At 29.4% G+C, this 21,517-nt stretch overlaps 4 protein-coding genes across 6 annotated transcripts; 2 read left to right on the top strand and 2 right to left on the bottom strand.

The window, feature by feature from the left end:
- Window positions 1-1,002: 1,002 nt before the first annotated feature.
- LOC130445371 (leukocyte receptor cluster member 8 homolog) lies at window positions 1,003-9,498 on the bottom strand. Its single transcript, XM_056780961.1, has 6 exons — window positions 9,273-9,498; window positions 7,652-8,783; window positions 6,192-6,720; window positions 5,937-6,135; window positions 4,328-4,535; window positions 1,003-1,708 (listed from the first exon to the last, which is right to left on the bottom strand). The coding sequence occupies exons 2-6, from the start codon at window positions 8,773-8,775 to the stop codon at window positions 1,546-1,548; spliced, it is 2,223 nt and encodes a 740-aa protein (XP_056636939.1). The 5' UTR covers window positions 8,776-8,783; window positions 9,273-9,498; the 3' UTR covers window positions 1,003-1,545.
- A 130-nt stretch (window positions 9,499-9,628) lies between these two features.
- LOC130445596 (tRNA pseudouridine(38/39) synthase) lies at window positions 9,629-12,232 on the top strand. The gene is made up of 7 exons (XM_056781322.1): window positions 9,629-9,918; window positions 9,970-10,088; window positions 10,140-10,575; window positions 11,255-11,396; window positions 11,575-11,722; window positions 11,787-11,930; window positions 11,996-12,232. Exons 1-7 carry the CDS (start codon window positions 9,853-9,855, stop codon window positions 12,216-12,218), a joined length of 1,278 nt encoding a protein of 425 aa, XP_056637300.1. The 5' UTR covers window positions 9,629-9,852; the 3' UTR covers window positions 12,219-12,232.
- LOC130445595 (putative ATP-dependent RNA helicase DDX11-like protein 8) lies at window positions 9,811-19,472 on the bottom strand. 3 transcript variants are annotated; one of them, XM_056781320.1, is made up of 12 exons: window positions 19,229-19,472; window positions 18,737-19,168; window positions 18,512-18,678; window positions 18,144-18,457; window positions 17,890-18,087; window positions 16,806-16,933; window positions 16,403-16,735; window positions 14,378-14,578; window positions 13,591-13,831; window positions 13,378-13,508; window positions 13,102-13,317; window positions 9,811-12,277 (listed from the first exon to the last, which is right to left on the bottom strand). In XM_056781320.1, exons 1-12 carry the CDS (start codon window positions 19,367-19,369, stop codon window positions 12,248-12,250), a joined length of 2,532 nt encoding a protein of 843 aa, XP_056637298.1. In that variant the 5' UTR covers window positions 19,370-19,472; the 3' UTR covers window positions 9,811-12,247. The 3 variants fall into 3 exon arrangements, with proteins under 3 accessions (XP_056637298.1, XP_056637297.1, XP_056637299.1); XM_056781319.1 differs by lacking the exon at window positions 9,811-12,277 and having other exon boundaries at window positions 12,362-13,317; XM_056781321.1 differs by lacking the exons at window positions 9,811-12,277; window positions 16,403-16,735 and having other exon boundaries at window positions 12,989-13,317; window positions 19,229-19,422.
- A 162-nt stretch (window positions 19,473-19,634) lies between these two features.
- LOC130445314 (integrator complex subunit 15) lies at window positions 19,635-21,511 on the top strand. Its single transcript, XM_056780880.1, has 2 exons — window positions 19,635-20,341; window positions 20,960-21,511. Exons 1-2 carry the CDS (start codon window positions 19,706-19,708, stop codon window positions 21,455-21,457), a joined length of 1,134 nt encoding a protein of 377 aa, XP_056636858.1. The 5' UTR covers window positions 19,635-19,705; the 3' UTR covers window positions 21,458-21,511.
- The last annotated feature ends 6 nt before the right edge of the window (window positions 21,512-21,517 follow it).

Below are 21,517 nucleotides of genomic sequence, written 5' to 3'. Positions count from 1 at the left end.
TATATAATTTCCTTAAGATCTTAAAAATGTTTGAAAAAAACTTGATATTGAAAATTTTGTAATAGTATTTTTCTTCGTTTTATACTAAAAAATCTTCATTTTGTAAAATTACATCCAAATCGTAAGCAATTTCATTTTTTATCCTAAATAAAATGATTTCTAACTTTTCTTTGTTTCCTACCCAAAATTTTATCGAAATGAAAAGTAATTTTTTGGTTTTTTCGATTTACACCCAAAAACATTTTAATTTGGAGCATTTCATACAAATCGCATTGGATTTTTAGTCCAATTACATGTTTTTCAACTTTTCTTTCATCCAAATCAAACTAATTTAAATTTTTCTAATCAAAATAAATTTTTTTTCTACATTATTTCGTTCTACACTCAAAAATTGTTTTAATTTTGTAAAGTTTTAACCAAATCCAAAGCAATTTTATTACATTTTTTTCGTTTTACACCAAAAATTTTTATTTATAAAATTTTATCCAAATATTGTTTTTCTTAGTTCAAAATAATTTTTTTTCAACATTTCTTCATTCCATGCCCAAAAAATGTTTTAATATTGTGAAATTTTATCCAAATTCAAAGTTTTTGGTTTTCTTTTATAAATAATTTTTTTCTTCGAAATCATCAAAATCCAAATCAATTTTTTCAGTCCAATTACATTTTTTCCCAATTTTACTTCGTTTTACACAAACAATTGTTTTTATTTTTCAACATTTTTTTATTCCACACCCAAAAATTGTTTCAATTTTGTAAAGTTTCATCCAAATCCAAAGCAATTTTGGTTTTTTTCAATCTAAATATTTTTTTTCTTGAAATTTTCAATTCTCCCTCTTGCACCCCCAAAAATAATTTGTATTTTACAAAACTTCATTTGAATTGTTTCCCAGTACAAATATATAAATTTTTTTCTCATTTCGATGTTTTTAATTTCGTCTTTTACCATCACTGCAACATATTCCTGTAATATATACAGTATCACAAAAAAACCACTTGAACAACATTAAATCTTTTATTTAAAAAAATATATATATTAAATCGTACATTATTTACAAATTGATGTACGGGTATCTCACAACGGCCATTGTCACTAAAACATGACAAAACAGTAAAAAATAGTGTATAAATTAATTTAATAATAATAATTTCTCAATACACCAATGAGAATTGGAAAAAATCACCATCCATTCATATATATATATATCTATATATACAGTGGTCTCAACGAAAATAACGATTAAACAACCAATTCGAATCTTTCTCCATTCCAACATCTTCCGAAGTGGAAAACGCAAGGTCCTGTTCTGTTCCTTACATCAACAGAGACCCTTCAAAGAAGAAGAACGCATTCTCCACGTCGACACATCATCCAGGAACAAGTAGAATAAGGATGGAAAAGATCCACGAGGTCCTTTCACCTTTCACCCAAAAACCTATTGTAGGATCATCGGTTTTTATTTTTATAACAGGGAAGAAGAAAAAAAATTTTGAAAATCAATTCATTTGACGCGAATAAAGTTTTCGGAGGATTTTTTTTTAGTTTTATATATTTGGTAGAGCCGTCGTACTGCTCTTACAATCGATCAAAGTCCTTTCTGTATCGGCGAAAATTAAAGAAAATCGGTCAACAAATTCTAAACACTCATCGGCATTTTTGAAGGCCAATTCTTGCATCAGGAAGTCGATAGAAACGTTCTGACGATAGCTAAACATAAAAATAAATGTCAGTATAATTCGTTGAAAATTTGCACAATAATGTAAATACTCGGATTTATCAATAAATTTTAATGTGCCACGTTCGATAAAAGATAAAATGAGCATTCCCAAGGAATTTTGTTTATAAATATATAACATATACAGAGTGACTACAAAAAAATATGGAACCAAATACTTTATTGGAACAAAATCATTCAAGAAGCCGTCCCTGTCTAATGGAATATTAAAAATTAACTGCGCCCCGTTTAATAAAGGTGAAATGAACATTTAGACGGAATTTTATTTATAAATGTTCGACATATACAGGATGATTACAAAAAAATATAAAATATTGGAACGATGAACCTTATCACAGTGTCGCTTTTTGAGTTTTTCTTGTTAGATTTTTGAAAATTTAAAAAAATCGGTGCTCGTTTTATCTCATTTCGAGTGTACGTGAAACAAAAAGTATAAAGTGCTTTAAAAACCACATCACACGTGTCGCTAACATCAATCGTGAAAAAAGTATTTACATTACTTGTGAATTTTAATAAACATATAAATTGGAACTTCCAATAATTATTAATAAAAATATAAAAAGGAAAACAAAAATTTTTATAACACAGTTTGTATTTACTTTCTTTTTTTTTTGATGTCCATAGTCTATTTTTATATAAATAAATGTTATAAATAACAAAAAAATTGAAGCTTCTGCAAAAGAGTCGTCGAATCAAATATTTTTGGAAAAAAAATTGTTAAATTGTAATCTCATTATTAAAATTAGAAAATTTTATAAAAGAAATGAGCAAAATATAAAAATTTAACTACAAAAATGAGTTAAAAAAAAATTCGGTAAGATTAGATACAGATATAAAAAATATTGAGAATTTTACTAAATTTCTAGATGCTACCAAATCAAAAAAATAGTCACGTTTTAAATAAGATAATTTTTCAAAAAAAAAAAAATTCTAATTTTTGACAGGTAAACAAAAAACCTGGGATTATAATGGAAAAATTTGCATATTTAGTAATCAAGATTACTTATTTTGATGTAATTTGGATAAACAATGTGTAAATAAAAATTTAAATGAAATGCAATTAAGTGAATTCACTTCTTAGAAAAATATTTTCCGTATAAGCAATAATCTGATTTCATCAAATTCAATACAAAATATTCCGGAATGTAACATCAGATAAAAATAATAAACAATTTTTTCGCAAAATTCTGTATCATTCATCGAAACAGTTTTCTTCGAAAGTTTTCCAAATTTCATCTATGACATCTTCATTCTGATATTTCGCCATTTTCTATTTTCCAAATAGACCATAATTTCGCAAATTTTTTCCTCGTAAACCATTTTCAAAATACTTTTTACTAGTTTTAGTTATATCAGATCAGATCTAACTATGGGAATTCAAATACACTCTTGTAGTAGAGCTTCCCGTGGACCCCTAGTAGTGTGAATTGTATCCAAAAATAAGTCACTTGGGTCTTGTCCACTGCCATTTTGATTGACAAATCCACGTTTCCTTCTCAATCGATATTTTCCAACTTTTCTACCCCATTTTCCTTTGTCTGCAAAAACAGCTTCCAATTCATTGTCATCATCAATCAGTAGTTTCCAAAAACTAGAACCGGAGAATATGATCGAATCAGAAACAATTTTACTAATAGATATTCTGCAAACGGGGTAGTTTTTTCATCATTTCCTTTTTAAACAGATGTGTCCTCCTTAGCCCCCATGAATATTTTCTTTTTTCACCATTATCCTTCGTCTTTCCATTGATATTCCTCGGTGCATTTCTTCAGTCAGTATTTTTTGAGGACCAGATCTGGTGGAAATGGTGGATTCAGAAACTAAAGCTAAATTAATCGTTTTTGATAGAGAATCTTTCTTATGATGGAAATTTTTTTATTTTCCAAATAATGATTGAAAAAAATACTAAACAATACACCGAAACCTCAAATTTTTGTCGTTTTTGTTCTGTTAGTGAGGTAACTTGACACCCATTAAGAAAAAGCTCAAATCGAACTTTTTTCATACTTAATTTTGTGAGACGTACATTTCATCATTACTTATTCATATTTTTTCACTCGTTCTCCATTTTTATCTGTAGAATCTAATTTTCTCGTTCGGTTCCCATTCTTTTCTTGGAAAAGAGCCACCGTGATAATTTTCAAGCCTAATCTTTGCCCCAATGGTTTTTATTAACTTAAAAAATATTTTATCTCAAAAATCTATAGAAACTATTGGAGGGAATTAATTAGAATTTAAAAAAGGATATTTTTAAAAAAGGATATTGGATAACTGACTGGTTTTAAACAAAAAAACCGATAAAAATCTAGACAGTAAAAGTCTGGATAGTGAGATGGATAATCGATAAAGAGAAAGGGAATTTTTAGAGAAAAAATTCTTTCGTCAACGGCCCATTTTCATCTATTTTTTTCCAGTATTAGTCCAGTTCCTTATCAGATTCTTCTATTGATGGACTTTTTAATAGCAGAACCGTAAAAAAAATCCAACACTTACCAATAATTTTTTGTAAAAATTGCCTCAAACGGTCAAAAAAATGAAAATGTTTCTGTTAAATGAGAAAGAGAAATAAAAAAACAAGTTCTGATACATACCTTTTGATGATGCATTTTAAATAATCTTTGCGCTCTCTTTCAATGAACCAGTCGATGAGATAGCCGGTCATTAATGGAGCCTTACAGTAAAGTGTGAAAAATTTATGAAAATTCCCCGAACCCCAAGCCGAACGAATTTTTAAAGCAAACGAAATGCACGGATCCAATTTCTCTTCTTTTGTAAGAGATTTTAATATCGTCATTATATCTAAAAATAAAAAAAAAATGAATAAAATAGAAAAATATGAATGCTACGGCTATACTGATTTGTTTACGGTATCACTGCATATGTAACAAGAGTTTTCATTGTAACAGTTATAAGTTGCTACATAGATATTTATTTAATAGGCGTACCTACTACCTACTGCCTCTAATATTTATAAAATTATTTATAATTAAGAATTGAATTCGGAAAAGTAATTTTATGTTAAAATTGAAATTGGGAAAACTATTTTTTAATAGGCTAAATATTGGAAAAGGACTGTCCAAATTACACCTGGGAAAACAGTTTTTGTTCACATCAAAACTGGGAAAGCCAATTTTATCAAAAAAGAAGAAATTCTATAACCAAATTAGATTTGAGAGAGCTATAATGAATTTGGAAAACCATTTTGAACAAAACTTGATATGGAAAAATCCTATTTTGTCCAAAATCAAAGCAGGAATGTTATTTTGGATATAATTTGAGTCCAATTTTATCCAAATTAATTTGGAAAAATTACCATTGTTCAAATTACAACTGGAAAACATTCGGAAAAGTAATTTTGAATTCAAATTGAAATTCGTAAATCAATATTTCGTTCAAATTGTACCAGAGACTATTTTTTGATAAATTAAATGTTGGAAAAGTAGGGAACTGTCCAAATTACATCGGGAAAAGGCAATTTTTGTTCAAACTGAAATTGGTGCAACCAATTCTATCAAAGAAAAATTTTTTTGTCTAAATTCAATTTGAAAAGTACGGCGGTATAAGTTGAATCAGGAAAAATCATTTTGAGCAAAATTGAATCGGGAAAAGCCATTTTGTATAAAATTGAATCTGGAAAAGCCATTTTGTACAAAACTGAATTTGCGAAAGTCCTATTTTGTCCAAATTCAAACTTGAAATGCTGAAATTGAAAAAACTAAAATTTGGGATGTTACCTTCGGTTCAAATGGAAATTGAGGGAGCCATTTATATCAAAATTAAAAAAAAAATAATTTTTTGGAAAAATAAAAGCAGAAAAGATATTTTTTTTCCAAAGTAATATTGGACACTCTATTTTTTTGTCCCAAACAAATTTGAAATACCATTTTCCGTCAAATTTAAACTGAAATTTTTGTCAAAATAAAAGATCAAAAGTCTTTTTTGCTTAGATTAAAATCATAGAGAACCATTTCACGTTGTAATTGAATCTGCAATTTTGGAAAAGCCTTTTTTTAACGAAATTGAATTTGGAAAACTAAATTTTCAACGAAAAGATATTCGGATTAAAATTATAGACACAATCTTTATAGAAAATTCAGAATAAACGTTCATTTAACCTAAAATACCATAAAAAACATTTCATGAAAAGAAAAACGTCAAATTTGACACAGATTCTAAAAAATGAATCATTTAAAAACTTACCTAATGTATTTTTGGTGAATATATAATAAAGAATCCTATAAGCTACAAATTCATTACGATTCGAACCCCCTATTTCATTATACAACATTTTTAATTGAGTCTGACACTGATTGAATTCTTCGTGATCACCTTTTTCTAAAGCTATCCTGGCGTGGGTCTCATAAACTTCAACCGTAAACTCATTCCTTACCCCTTGTACCTGTAGTAAATTAATTTTTTTTATTGTATAAAAACTTTTTTGTTTTCTATACTAACAGTCAGATCCTGTCGAATGGATTTGAGTTGATCGCAGGCGTAAAAATAGTCCTGTTTCACTAGCCATTTATCCTTGACATTCTGTAATGATGATTTAAGTACTTCGACCGGACGGACGTCACACGGATCCGGGGCTTTGGTCAGACGGAGGAAGGATTTCTCCACATCTGGACAGGTACCCACGATGTGACAATCCGACCAGTCGAAGTTCACCGTATCTTCGTTACTAAATTTATCTACCACGAAATTAGGTTGACGTTGTTCTTTTTCTAACGAATTATTAACGTTAGATTTGCCGTTATTAAATCTGGCGGCTCTTTGTTGGAGAACTTCGCTATTTTCTTCTACTTCGCTACCAAATGTCGAATAAAAATGATTTTTCTTTTCTTTGAGTTTCTGTTTTTTCAAAACTTTCGCGTTTTTCTTTTTAGTCGGTCCTAATCTATCGGCTAGTTTGTTTTTCATGTTTTTCTTAGGAATAGTTGGGAAGCTTTTGTAGCTTCCTTCGCTACTTGAAGTTGAAGTGTCGCTGAAAATTCGAAAAATGCTTTTCTAAATCAAATATCTCAAACAAAATATTAGTTCATTAATTTATCAAAAAGAAACTCCACTAGACCCCCCAATGATAAAAAATTCAATTCCATCTTGATTGTCACTTAAAAGTAGGAAAAAATGTTTAAATTCTGTATTTTGATTTTTAGCGGCTACTCTGTATAACTTTTTATATAACTGAATATTGAAAACGCATAAATACTTAATCCATAAAGGTTCCTGAACCATTAATTTTAATCACAATATTTTTAAACAAGAAATCCACAATTTTACATTTCGCTATTTATGAACTACCCTATATAACTTTCTATACACCTGCGTATCAAAACCCTGTAAAATAGTAATATAATATCCACATTTCCTCCAGTTTAATCACAATATTTTTAAACAGGAAATCCACAATTTTCTATTTCGATAAAAATGAACTACCCGTATAATTTTTTATTTGCCCCAATATCAAAAACCCGTAATTGAGTAATAGAATAAAAAGAAAAGAAATAATAAAAAAGAAATCCACAATTTTACATTTCGCTATTTATGAATTGCCCTATATAACTTTCTATATATCTGCATTCCAAATCCCCATAAATTTTATATACCTGAATATCAAAAACCCCTAACCCATAAGGGCTTCAAGTACCCTTAATTTCAATCACAATATTTTTAAACAAGAACTCCACAATTTTATATTTCCATACAAATGAACTACCCCATATAACTGTTTATATTTTTATATAAAAAACCTGTAAATGAGTTAAAAAATAGTCAGTGGAGGGGTCTATGTGTGTGTACATATATTTTTAAACAAGAAATCCAAAATTTTACATTTCGATACATATGAACTACTCTGTATAATTTTCCATATTTCCACAAATGAAATTTATTTTTTGATAAAATTGAATACTAACCTATAGGAACCATTTCTCCTGGGACTCCTTGATCTGGACTTGGACTTTTTGTTCGGTACCGGCGATCTGGACCTAGACCTAGAAGAAGACTTACTCTTTCCTCGCAAAGTACTAGCCCTAGCGCCGAGCCTAGCACCTAGACCGGGGGAAATACCTTTTTTAACGCCATTATTATTTTGAAAGAGACTCAACTGTCCCGGGACAGTTTTCGTTTGACCAGTAAAAGAATACCTTTCACTATGTATGTTCGGCAGAGGTTCATTTTTCCAATCTTTATAAAGCTGGCCATTTTGATATGCCTGCGTAATTTTCCCTTTCAATATGATCTCGACTTGATTCTTATCGATTGCAGTTTTGCATTTAGCATAACTGCGATGCACATAGTCTTTCAGGCTTTCAGGCCAATCATCAGAAGGATTCGTAAATCCATTCTGAGGATTTGTTTCTGGGGTTAATCGCGGAGGTAATGGGGGATTCGCTTCGTCCGGTAATGGTGGCAATGGTGGTTCGGGGGGCATCGTTTCTGGCGGCGGAGCCGGTTTTGGCATGGCTAATTCCGGGGGTGGTAAAGGAGGTGTATCAAAAATATGTTGTTGTTGATTAAGCTCATTATTTTGGTTGTTCCTGTTGCGCTTTCGTTTCTTCTTTGATGCACCGCTATTTGGGGAATTGTTAAGTTGCATAATGGGGTTGCTGTTATTCTGTAAACGTTTTGTGTTTAATTGGAAACGGATGTGACCGAATTGCTTGGGGGTTTGCAATAACGGAGAAGATATATTATTTATTGTGTTGGGCGGTGGTGGCGGTATGGGAGACCCGGGAGGAAGAGGGGGTTGAATTTTATCATCTTTTTTATTAAATTGATTTTGGTAAGCTTGATAATTATATCCTGGCATCATAAAATATTGCTGATAATATTGAGCATATTGCTGATGGTATAAATTGTTGTAATAGTAATGGGCCCAGTTGGGGGTTGATAAAAGAGAGTTTGGAAGTTGAGTGGAGTCATTTGCAGAAGGTGGAGGAGGTGGTGAAGGTGGCGGATCATCTGGTGGTAATGGTGGGTTATCCGTTGTACCTGGAGGAGGAGGTATAGATGAAACCGATACTTCTTTATCCATCATAAAACAACCTGAAAATATAAAAACAAACTCAAATGTTGAGCAGTGTAGTTACATACGAATCCTAATAATCGAACAATTTAGAAAATATATTTTTTTAAAACCCTGTAAAACCATGATAACTGATTAGAAACAATAAATAATCCTTCGAGGTAAACGCCATACAAACATCAATAAATGATACCTGGCACAACCCACTGAACTAATAATTTACGTATAAATCTACTATTAATCTGAATTTTGAAAAAAAAATGCATCATATTTTTAATATCAAAATATAATAATATTAAAAGTACCGAACGAATATTAAAATAACTATACAAGTGAAATACGATGTTCAAAATCATCGAATATTTAGTTATGTCAAAAATGATTATCGATTAAATATTCCCATAAAAATATTAAAATCTTACAGAAGTTTTATTTCTGGATACTATATTGAATCTTGATACGCCTTTAGATGAAATTAATTTTAGTGGAAGCCATTTTGAAATGCTTACCTATAATATAAAATCGAAACACTCGAATACTAAACCGTAAAACTAAAAAATATATATGTGTAATTAATATAGTTTCTATATTGTTATCAAACTTAAATTAATAATTAAAATATTTTCTAATTATACCACTTATCACTTCACTTTTAGAAACACATAGGTAAAACCAATAGACGACGACTTTGACGTAATAAATCAAAGGTACAGTACACAGAACATACCCTAAAATTTGGTGTTCTATGGGTACAGTGTTGCCAAAGTTTGTTACTACGTCATCAGTTTCTTTTGTTATCCATCGAGCTTTTATCGTGTTTTTTCCTATAAAATTTTAATTAAATTTATAAATATATATAAATTTATTAAATTATTATTATTTATTAAATATTAAATGTACCCAATTAAATGATTACCTAAACTAAAAAACTATAGTTTTTCAGAACTGGTATAAAACTGGGTACATTATCCCTCAAGATTTAGCTAAAATGAAAGATGGGTTAATTGCTAATCATAATGAATATTAGGTAAAAAACAAGAAGAAGGATTTAACCGATACAAGTTTATTTTTATTTTATTAAACAAAATAATGGAACAAAAAGTAAAAATTAAAAAACATAATAAGGAAGAGAATTTAGAACAATTCACTAAAGAGGTAAGTACGCTAAAATTTATTAGTTTATCTCTTAAACTTTCGATATTTTAGGAACTTATATCGAAAATAAAATCTCTTACTGCACACAATATCCAATTGAAAAATTTACTAGCTAAACAAACGTCACCGGAAAAAATTGCGAAGCAATCAAAAGCTTTTGATTTTTCGAAGTTAGTTCTCCTATTATATTTTAATCATTAAAACAACAGTACGTTTTTCAGGTATCAATTTCAACATGTTTTCCTACATTTATTATATTTAGGTTGGGATTACAAAGGATTTGTAGTTCAAGAAGATACAACGGATACAGTTGAACACCATTTATTCGAGGCACTTATGAAAACTAAGCTAATACAGGATAGGACTAGTTCAAATTACCACAGATGCGGGCGTACAGACAAAGGTGTTAGTTCGTTTGGGCAAGTCGTATCAATAGATTTACGAACCAATATGTTGAAAAATGATCAAAAAGAACTCTTGAAGGATTCAAATAAATCGAAGAATCAATTAAATTATTGTAAAATCTTGAATAAAGTGTTGCCTAGTAACATACAGTGTGTTGGATGGAGTCTTGTGGGGGAAAGTTCAAGTGCGAGATTCGACTGTTTATCCAGGACGTATAAATATTATTTTCCCAAAGGAAAACTTAACATTCAGGTAAGTTTATTTAATTTAATATTTTTTAGTGATTTATTCATATTCATATTTTCGAAATTCATCTGATAAAGAATATAAAAATACAAAAATGTTGTCAAGACGGCTGCCTAAACAGGTGAAAATGTAAGTTTTGGAATAGCCCTTGTATATACAATATAGGTCATTAGTATCTGTCAATTGTATCTATTTATGCCTGAATAGAAAATATAGTTTGTATTCAAAAATTTAATGCTTACTTTCTTGACAGATTGATTAAAGGGGGAAATCTGATTCTTGAATTATTGAAAGTTATCTTTGAAAGAATATAAAAACACATGAATGTCAGAATTGCTGCCGAAACAGGTGAAAACGTTTGTAAGTTTTGGAACAGCCCTTCTATATACAATATAGGTAATTAGTATCTGTCTATTGTGTCTATTTATGCCTGAATAGAAAATATATTTTGTTTTCAAAATTTTATGGCATATTTTCTTGAAAGATTGATTACAGGGTGAAATCTGATTCTTGAATTATTGAAATTTATCTTTGAAAGAATATAAAAACACATGAACGTCAAAATGGCTGCAGCAACAGGTCAAAATATCTGTCAATCAAGCATCTAATTTGGTTTTACATTCTTTTTTGATATATTTTTTTAAATCATGGTTACAGGGGGATAATTTAATTGTATTTATTTCAGAAAATGCGTTTTGCATCTGAAAAATTGTTGGGTACACACGATTTTAGAAATCTATGTAAAATGGACGTTGGAAATGGAGTTGTAGATTTCAAAAGAAATATCACGGAAATAAAAATTGAACCCATTGATAAACAACAAAATTGTAAGCCACATAATAAAAAAAAACAGAAAATATTTAATTTGATATTCATTGAGTTGAGTTTTAATTACAATGTAGGAACGAAAAGTATAATATTTTACGAGGGGGTTACAAAATGTAGTAAAATTCAGCTCAATAAATGTCTTATTAATATCATGTTCACTTAAATGCAAATTTTCAGTATATGCCATGTATGTGATAACGATCAAAGCTAAAGCGTTTTTATGGCATCAAATTAGATGCATCATGGGTATTTTATTTTTGATGGGACAAGAAAAAGAAGAACCTGAAGTTATTGACGAATTATTCAACATAGAAAAGTATCCTAGGTAATATTATATCGATTTTTGTTATATCGCATATTTACCATTGAAATTGGAATTTTTCTTGAAGAAAACCGGAATACAGTATGGGAAGTGAGACACCGTTGAATTTACATTATTGTCAATACGAAAATTTAAATTGGAATTATGATGCACAAATTTTAGATGAAATAACAGAAAAGTTGAATCATTTCTGGACTTTTTATGCTGTAAAGTGAGTTTTTTGCATGATATATTCACAAGAAAAAACATCTATTGAAGTTTTGTAATATATTTTAGAAAAGAAATGGTTCGAGATATGATAAAAGCTATTGAAAATATAAAAATTTCGAAAAAACTACCAGTTGTTGAAACTAAATGTTTAAGTGAACATCTAGTACAACATTTAAAAACCAAAAATTATGTACCGTTATTAAAACGACAAACTTGCGATAGTCTTGAAAATAAAATCGAACATTATATGAAAAGAAAAAGAATTGAACTTATTGATGAAAATAAATAAACAAATAATCCAGATTTTGCGTTTTCATTTCAACCCTTCTTCTTCCTCTCTTCGAAGAACTAAAAATAAAAAAAAAAGTTATCAATTTATTGGAGAAATACCCTATGATACGCCCATGTCAATTGATCAATGAAAACAAACAATCACAAGTTTTAAACATAATTTTTATCTATGACTTCTTTTACAAACAATTCGTTGATAGCTAGTTGTTATAAGAGAAAAATTAACCTACATATTAAGTTATTTGTCTTTGAACAGCTACATAGACAGACTTCTTTAACTATATTCATAAGTGACACAATCATCGAAAACTGTGGTGGATGGTCGGCATAACAAAATATTTATCCAAAAGTAATTTAAACAAAAATTTTTTATAAAAATTAGACAAAACCAACAAAAGATTCATGTCATAACTGTTGACAGTAGAAGTTTGTTTTATAAAGCTTTAGTACAAAACCATTCATATTGAGGAAAAGTATTTCATTCTGTCAACGTTGTATTAATTCAAATCTGTTAACTCTTCTTCCGGCACTATTATGTATTCTCTAACATATAAGTTCTACTTCCACAATTCGTTACAGTTACATGTTAACGAAAAGACCAATAAATGAAGTTAGCCGTAAAAGTAAAAAGAAGATATTTCAAACTTGTTTTTGACCACGGGCGTAACACATTCTTTTTTTACAAGATTATAATAAAATTAATACATCGATAATATGATTCATTAAAATATTGAAATTGTCTCTAGTTTTAAATTTATTACACCCCTTTATATAAATAAAGACTAATTTCTAAATCAAACAATTTATCGACAGAAAAATATTAAAATATATAGTTAGTTTAAAAAATTTAGAACTTTAATATTTATTTTGTATAAAAATACCTTTTTAACAGCTATAAACGTTTCTTCATAATTAGATATTTTCAATGATTTTTTAATCCAATTTGGCAACGCAGTTTTTACAGTTGCTCGACTATATCTTTCGTCCAATAGTAGTACAGTAGCATAGTCGTTTATATGTCTAACGGCCCTACCAATGCATTGATTTACCGCTTTCATACATTGATTTTCGTAATATTTCTGCCCTGCACCTTGACCCTGAAAACCAAAAAGTCAGTGAAATTTTCAAATCACAATCCTAAATTATTGAACAAATACCTCAATTTTATCCAAATAATTCATTTTTTCTTTCAAGTCAGCAGCGGTTATATTAGAATATGGTAATCCTACTACAATCACACATCTTCCTAGATCGTCGCTGAAATTTAGACCTTCGCTGAGTTTTCCACCTTAAAACACAAATAAAACTCAAAATTTAAAAAATATCTTATTGCCGACTGTTTTAACATCATCCTGTATAAAAAAACCTACCAACAACACTAAAAAGTAAAGCACCTTTACTCCCAGGACTATTAATCGCTTCTGCATATTTTTCTAAAACAGCATCTACTTGCCCGGACGTTTGGGGTTCTCTAAATACTTTCCTACCAAAATTAATCTTTTCAACTTGCCCCCATATCCAATTTTCGTAATTATACGATGGGAAAAATACGACTATACCTCCAATTACCAATCGGCACGTTTCTAAAAGTATACCTTTCACACTGTTGCCCTACGAATGCATAAAAATTATTTAAACATAATATTCTCCCGACATTAATCCACTGGATTTTTTGTTTGTAATTTAAATGAATCAAAAATTCGAAAAAAAGGAAGGTCAAAGTGGTCCCGTAGGTAATTATAATGCAACACACTCCCTTGTGAATTCCTGAATGATTATATTTGAGCGCATAATCATTAGTAAATATAATAACAACAACAAGAACAAATGAACACATTATCCTAAGTGACCAGTACCTCCCTATAAACTTTAATCCCTATTTGGTATTTATACTAATAAGTAGAAGATTGTGTCGGCGTAATATAAAAGTGTATAAATATGCGCATGTGCATAGAATATGGCGGCCAAATCATAAAACTTGACATCTTCAAATTACCCAATGGGAATCAGTGTTTATAGGTTATGTTACTGTCTAAATTGTTTTGTTTTCAAATAATTTTATACAAACACATAAAAAAATTACCAATAATGAAAAAATAAAGTAAATAATTAAAGCAGCTTATTGATATTTATTATAAAATCAAAGTATAAGCTTACCATTAACATTCGATTTTCAAAATTGAACAACAAATTTTCATTTTTCTGTCCTTTAGTAACGATAATTGGCAAGATGTGGTCGGGCGGGACGATATGATCACAGGAAAATTCTAATATTCTATCAGGATCAGCTCCAGCGTTTATGAATAGCCTATCGCGGAATTCGGAAATAGGCTGCATAGTTCCCCCAGCTACTATAATCTGTATAAAGAGATATTTGAAAAAATATTACCCACGACACAAAAAATATCGTTTTGTTATAATTTTTTTTGCAAAAAGGGAGATCAAAGTTGCCCCTATGAGTGAATAATGTAGTTTTCAGTATATCTGAATAATGAGTGGTCCAATGAACCAATTAAGAATCAAATACAGGATAAGCCCAAGAGACAAATACCTCCCCATTTATTATTACTGAATGAGTCGTATATATACTAAGTTTCTTCACGATTATGTCGGTGCATTTTAACGTCTAGCTAGTAGTGATACGATTATTTCAATACCTGGGTCAACGACATGTTGACCTTCTTATTTTTATTTATAGAAACCGTTGTATTCCATATTCCATTCCATTGTTTAATTTGATTCATCAAATGTTGAAATGACTCATTAAATATTGAATTTATTCAAAATCGTCAGATATCTTATTAAAAAATATATGATATACGAGGTGGTATCGATATGTAAAAATATCAAATTTGTTTATACGTAGAAAACAGTTTGAGAAAAGTTTCGCATAATTCATTCTTTTATTCGAAATTTGTTTCAATTTTGGATAAAAACATTAATAAATGAGTATAAACTTGAAGAGACATTAGCACTTATCAATATTAAATTGAGAAATACACTAAAATGTCAGCCATTTTGGACTCCCAGTTTATGTATAAAAATAGTATAAGTGGAGAAAATTCAGTTTTGAGCTGTTTATGAATATTGGTTTTTGAAAGGCAATACTTCTACGCCATCCCTCGTATTAACAAGATCTGGCTCCCAGTGAAGATTTTTCCCAACATTTAAGTTTCACTTATACAAAAGATCTTTTCATCAGACAATTATTTTATTTCATATTTAAATACTTATTTTGAGGGAAATACTTTAAAAAAGAAAAATAATGATTATGGATTACATTCCTTTGTTAAATCGTTAAGTTTTCAAACGAACCTCGTATAATAGTGATCCAAAAGTTTTTATAGCACAATAACGTTAAACAATATTTTTCACGAGCATCGGCACGTATAAAGCATTTGAATTTTTTCGAGATTTTGAAAATTTACATTTGATATCTATTAATGAAAATTGCAAAAAGGGAGGTCAAAGCGGCTCCTACGGGATATTAGCAGAAAGATTCATGTTTTATCAGGGAGTAATTAACTCTTTTCCTAATTCCAAGTTGCCGGGTACCTCCCCGCCAGATAAGATCGTCATATGGTATATATTTTGTATTCAGTAACGATTCTGTCGGTGTATTATAAAATTTACTAGATGACACTGGAACCAGCTTATAGTACGGACAAATGTTTTATGTATTGTTAATATTTTTATTTACTACAATTCGATCAAAACTCTAGTAAAAAATATAATACACAGGATGATTTTATAGTATAATTTGAAAAATATTATGTATAGTGGATATTGCAAGTTGTTTGACATTATACAAGTTACAATATGGCCGTAGCTATCCAAAACTAACAACTTCCTTCTTTATGTGGTTGTGAATTAAAAGGAACTCAAATAAATGTACAAATTACGAACAGAAAAGAAGACGAAATAATTAGTTTTACAACAATGCTGACACGACTGACATTTATTTTGTTGTTAAACCGGAAGTAACTAGACAGATGACAGCTCTGTATTAAAAGATGGCGGCGGAGATAATTCCTATTATACAAGGGGCAGTGAAGAAATATAAACTATTTAAAATTGATTTTTTTGAAGTTTCTAATTGCAATTAAAATGATTTATACCGATAATTAGTAATACCATTATTAGAATTTCGCACTTTATATTTTATTAAAGAGAAATACTTACCGATCTGGCTTTTTTAACAATATCACTGAAATTAGCTGAAGGATTTAGCAGCAGAAACTGAAATTTGCACTCCAGCTTATTTTTACTTTTTCTCAATAGAATCCGTCCATCTTCGTACGAATACGTCAGGCATTCTAAGAACGAAATAACAGCCAACAGAGGATTGCTTATTGGAGGTACCACAGTTTTAGGTTCGGGGGGTTCTTCAGGTTTTTTAATTTTTTCTGGACCTTTTTTCGATTGAATCGTAGCAAGAAATTCTCTTACCCCATCGATTCCCTTTTTTTCTTTTACTGCTTCTTCTACCGGGTATTTCATCGCAAAACTTCTTATCTTAACATTTGTATAAAGTTACTCATTTTATATTTGGAATTTTGAACCATAAAAAAATGTGATTACTCACTTTTTGGGCTAAACGACATTCTTTACAAAATTTTGTCAGTTTAAACATGTTGTAATTATCGATGTGTGTCTCTAAGACGAAGTTTTCCAAAGTTGATATTCTCGTCCCATTTTCTGTACAACATTTCTCTAAAAACATTTTTTTCTATGACTCTATTTTTCAAGCCACCCTGGTATGTAGAATTTCCAACTAGTAATAAACGTTCATAATATTTTGACAGTATTTTTCGAAAAACTCCAAATATTTTCAATTTTTTTTAGTTTTATCACTTTAGTTGATAATAAAAATAATTTTTGGGAGCCATTGTTTGCTATATGATAAATAAAAGTTACTTTTAATTTTACTGTTTTCTGATATAAAAGCAATATAGCAAAATAAGAGTGAATATGAAATTCAAAAGTAGCCAAAAATTTGGTACTCACAGTACTAATTCAAAATCACGAGGAAAAACATTTATTTAGCTCGTTTATAACGAAAAAGCGTCACAATTACACACAAATTTCAAATAGACTTAGTATTTCCACAGTATAATTTAAGATTTTTAACAAATTATTAGCGACAATGTTCATAAAAATATTTTCTGCAAACTCTGACAAGGATATTCAATCAAATAAATTCATATAAGATCTAACTCTTAGAACTACCCAAATAACATTCACATATCTCGTTTTTAAGTAAAATAAGTTTTTTCCAAACTCGGACCGAGTATTTAACCAAACAAACAAACTCTCCTTAGAACTACTCTCAGAGCTGCCCTGGTAACATTTTTATCGATTGTTTTTAACAAAATGACATCACAATTACCTAGCTGGATAACACTTTACAAAATTTCAAGTAAAATCAGTATTTCCCTTTTATATTGTTTCAATGCAAACTCTTAGAACTACCCTGGTAACATTCTTATCGCTAATTTAAAATCAAAAAGTTCTGAAGTAAAATTAGTAATTCCCCAGTAGTTATAATCCAAGTATTCTTTAACCTCAAAACTAATGAAATAAGTCAACTATAATTTACTATTGCTCCCTGTATAATAGGATTTTATTATTAATTTATTAATAATTACGATATGAAATTGTTTAATTACCTAATGCTTGCAGCAGCTGATTTATAACAAATATCAATTGATTGATCATCAATAAATTTTTTGCCGAAAATCTCGTGCTGAATTTTTTTTTGTAAGCCTTCATCTGATGTGAAGCGTGGTAAATTTGTGCGTAACTCAAATCTGAATTGTACATTTGGGCTAACGCTTCTAAAATATTGTGAGCTTCGTCTATAATGACTTAAAAATAAAAAATTCGTCAAGTAATTTTCAATTTATCCCAAATATATATTCACCTATATTATTTTCAAGTTTAATCCCATTAGCTTCCCTTGTAGCTTTGTGCAACAGGGTGTTGTAAGGGATCAATACGACTTCTGCATCTTCAGCTGCTTTTCTGGATCCGTAATAAGGACAAGCGTTTAATTCTTTTCCGGAACTTATTAAATCCTCAACGTCTTGAACTTCTGTTAAAGCGTAATTACTTAATTCTTCAATTGCAGATTGTTTAAAAAATGGACAATACGAAGTGGAAACTTTCAGTTTTTTGGTTACTTTACCGTCCGCGTCGGTTTTCGGTTTTGGAGTTTTTTTCTGGAGATCTAAGCATCTGCAGGATTATTAATAGATGTAAATAATCATAATTCATATTATTTTCAATTACCTTTCGTTTATTAAAGCCATATTTTTTAGTTTTGATACGTCTGGGTTAATGCAAAAAGTTTGTCTGGAAGCTAAAGATACGACTCGTATATTACTTTTAAATGAAGTTTTTACAATTTCTCCCACAAATTGCGCCAGCTGCGAATGTGTCCTACTGCAAATATATATCTAAAAAAAATATTAATAATGCGGAAAATACACTTAGCAATGAATAAAATTAACAAACTTTAATAGGTTCATATGTATTAGAAGTTTCATCATCAGAAATTCCTTCTTTATTTTCAGATATTGATTCTTTAGGCAAGATATCGTCATCATCTATATCATCTTCGTGTTCCAAAAACTGTTCCACATTTTCAATATTTTTCATTTTAATAAAAAACTTGGGTTTATTAAGTTTTGTATTTTTAAATTTCTTTATTTGCTTTATTTTATTTTCATATTCAATTATTTTAGATTCTTTTAATTTTAATGCGTTTATTTTATAATTCATTTCAATTTCCTTCGATTGCGAAGATAACCAGTCATTTGTATCTTTGGATAAAATATCTTTTTCCTTAATTAATTTTGTAAGCGTTTCTATTAAGTTTTCTTTCTCAAAATGTTGTCGATCTTTCAACCATCGTATTGCTCCACAAATAATATTCAAAGATTTACCCTGAAATTACATTTATTGTTAAAACAACTAAAACGTATACCTAAAATGTAAAAATATTACCGTTCCTGTAGGACTTTCAAAAATTCCCAGCTTTCCATTTTCCAATGTATAATATAAACTTTTCATGAATTTCACCTGTATATCGTACGGAGTAAACGGAAAATCGAATTCTTCTGGTGGAATTAACTTTTTTTCTTCCATTTTAATTAAATAATTAATAAATATTTTTTGCTTAACTTAGGGTTATATTAATGTTTCCATGTTATTTTTTCCCGCATTTTCTTCTATTTTCACTCTACGATTTGCGAAAATCATAGATAAGCCACAAGTTAATTCTTCTTCCTTTTTTCTGTGGCTGTATGTCATTAGACAAAAGCCCAAGAAAAAAAAGAAGAAGAATAAAATTTCATAAATATTTTGAAAATGAGGATAGAAGAAAATTGAAATTATAAAAGAAGAAGAAAAATATTTACATTCGTGTTTACAATTTGCGATTTTTAAAAGATGTTATTATCGAAATAAATTTACTATTAAAGAATGTCGTCTTTTGAAGTAAATTTAAAACAAACTTTGAGAAAAATAGAATATCCATTATGCGCTAAAGAAGCTTTGTACAAAATAGTTGAGTTAATATGTGGACGTATAACCAGTATAAAAAATATGGATTTAGCATTAGATCTAATGGCAGAGTTCGTTTTTTACGAAGTAGATAGGAGAGGCTATAAAAGATCACAACCTTTAACACCCCTATTGGAACTACAGCTTATAAAAATACTACACGAATACTTTGATAATATTTCTAGTGAATCTGGAAGAAATACCGTTTTTCTCTCATTATTTAGTGGAAATACCGCGAATTTGAGAATCAACATTCTCATAAAGTTAACATCCGTTTCAATAGGTATACCGTCTTCTAAAATCTTATCATCTGCCAGTGCTTGGATGCAACAATTGGGAAATACTTCACCGAATAGTTGTAAACTAGCCGAGGGGATAATTCAAGATTATTTTCATTTTTACGTTTCTAATACTGACAAGATTTTGGTTTTGCCCAAGATTTCGCCACAGTTTACTGCGAACTTCTTGACTGCAGTAGCTGAAAATTATTTTAATCCTTTGAAAAAAGAAGTTTTATTCCCACCTCAAGTATTATTAGAAACAATTACATTATGGGTAAGTAGATCGACGTATTTGTTGAAATATATCGTTAAATTTAGGTGTTAAATCATAAAGTTTAATACAATTATGTATAAGGATATTTTAACATGTATTTTTGCCTTGCATGCACCATTGCATTCTTTTCTTCAATTTTCTATCCATGTTTTTCTTGTTAAATCGTTTTTCTACTTCTCTTTGTATTTCCTTTCTTTTGCTATTTTACCTATTCTCGTTTTTCTCATTTTCGTGGTTCTTCTCTCACAATTTTTGTGTTTGTTTTTCGTGATATTTCATTTTTTGCTAGTTCTTCCATACACATTTTCCTTGGCATTTCCTTTTTTATCTTATTGTATCCATATTTTTCTTAGTATCCTATTTTCATGGCTTTTCTTGCTTTTTTCTTGTATAGATCTCTTGGTGTTTCCTTTTTTTCCACGGTTTTCTTTCATTTTAATTACTTATTGGCTTTCCACGTTTTTCTTGGTATTTCTTTTTTTTGTTTCCTCTCCTCTCCACGTTTTTCTTGGTATTCTTTTTACCTGCTTCTTCTATCCACGTTTTCACCTTTATTCTGTTTCTTGTCTAACTTTTTCTTTTCATTTTTTTCCGGTTCTTCAATGTTCTACTTTCCAGATATCGCAGAATCCAAACTTATGTACGGCGGCCCAACATAAACAAGCGTTGCTACCTCCTGGTGCTATAGCCATGGAAGCAACAACACCGATCGCCGGTTTATTTAGATGGTGTATCTTAGCACCGATTCATAAACAAACCAACGATCATTACAATAATCTTCACTTGGCTCTTTTGAATAGTGTAACAAATATTCAAAGAACAGTTCCTCCCAAAGCTATATATGCTCAACACGTGACTCAATCGATCAACCCCATTTTGTCGTACGTAAACGATCTAAAGAACAAGCAGGATCTGAAGTTGGATCAAATTTTGAACGAAGACGCTCTACAACTTTGTTTAGATCGATTTGCTCAGGCCGTACAGATAATAAATTCCGTTAACGCGATGTACGGACATGTAGACGATTTGTTTTATCAATTGAAATTATTACCGTTTAATAAATTGATGAATATTGTTATTAATAATTATAAAAAAAACAAGGTTATTGTTATTTGATTATAATAAATTATTTATATATTAAGTATTTTTATAAATAATAAAGAATTCAATGCAAAA

This window comes from Diorhabda sublineata, chromosome 6 (genome assembly GCF_026230105.1).
Source record: "Diorhabda sublineata isolate icDioSubl1.1 chromosome 6, icDioSubl1.1, whole genome shotgun sequence".
Lineage (NCBI taxonomy): Eukaryota > Metazoa > Arthropoda > Insecta > Coleoptera > Chrysomelidae > Diorhabda > Diorhabda sublineata.
This window is presented reverse-complemented; position numbering and strand designations above follow the sequence as displayed.

What these genes read in the sequence shown, in the direction of transcription:
- LOC130445371 (XM_056780961.1), bottom strand. Translation starts at nt 8,775, where the DNA reads ATGATGGATAAAGAAGTATCGGTTTCATCTATACCTCCTCCTCCAGGT. An exon ending in AGGAGAAATGGTTCCTATAG is followed by an intron (nt 6,721 to 7,651) that starts GTTAGTATTCAA and finishes TCGAATTTTCAG; the next exon opens with CGACACTTCAACTTCAAGTA. An exon ending in ATTCACCAAAAATACATTAG is followed by an intron (nt 4,536 to 5,936) that starts GTAAGTTTTTAA and finishes TTTTATTTTTAG; the next exon opens with ATATAATGACGATATTAAAA.
- LOC130445596 (XM_056781322.1), top strand. Translation starts at nt 9,853, where the DNA reads ATGGAACAAAAAGTAAAAATTAAAAAACATAATAAGGAAGAGAATTTA. An exon ending in TAGAACAATTCACTAAAGAG is followed by an intron (nt 9,919 to 9,969) that starts GTAAGTACGCTA and finishes TCGATATTTTAG; the next exon opens with GAACTTATATCGAAAATAAA. An exon ending in TGGACTTTTTATGCTGTAAA is followed by an intron (nt 11,931 to 11,995) that starts GTGAGTTTTTTG and finishes AATATATTTTAG; the next exon opens with AAAAGAAATGGTTCGAGATA.
- LOC130445595 (XM_056781319.1), bottom strand. Translation starts at nt 19,369, where the DNA reads ATGGAAGAAAAAAAGTTAATTCCACCAGAAGAATTCGATTTTCCGTTT. An exon ending in TCAGCTGCTGCAAGCATTAG is followed by an intron (nt 16,934 to 17,889) that starts GTAATTAAACAA and finishes AAATGTTTTTAG; the next exon opens with AGAAATGTTGTACAGAAAAT. An exon ending in TTGAAAATCGAATGTTAATG is followed by an intron (nt 13,832 to 14,377) that starts GTAAGCTTATAC and finishes ATGCATTCGTAG; the next exon opens with GGCAACAGTGTGAAAGGTAT.
- LOC130445314 (XM_056780880.1), top strand. Translation starts at nt 19,706, where the DNA reads ATGTCGTCTTTTGAAGTAAATTTAAAACAAACTTTGAGAAAAATAGAA. An exon ending in TAGAAACAATTACATTATGG is followed by an intron (nt 20,342 to 20,959) that starts GTAAGTAGATCG and finishes TCTACTTTCCAG; the next exon opens with ATATCGCAGAATCCAAACTT.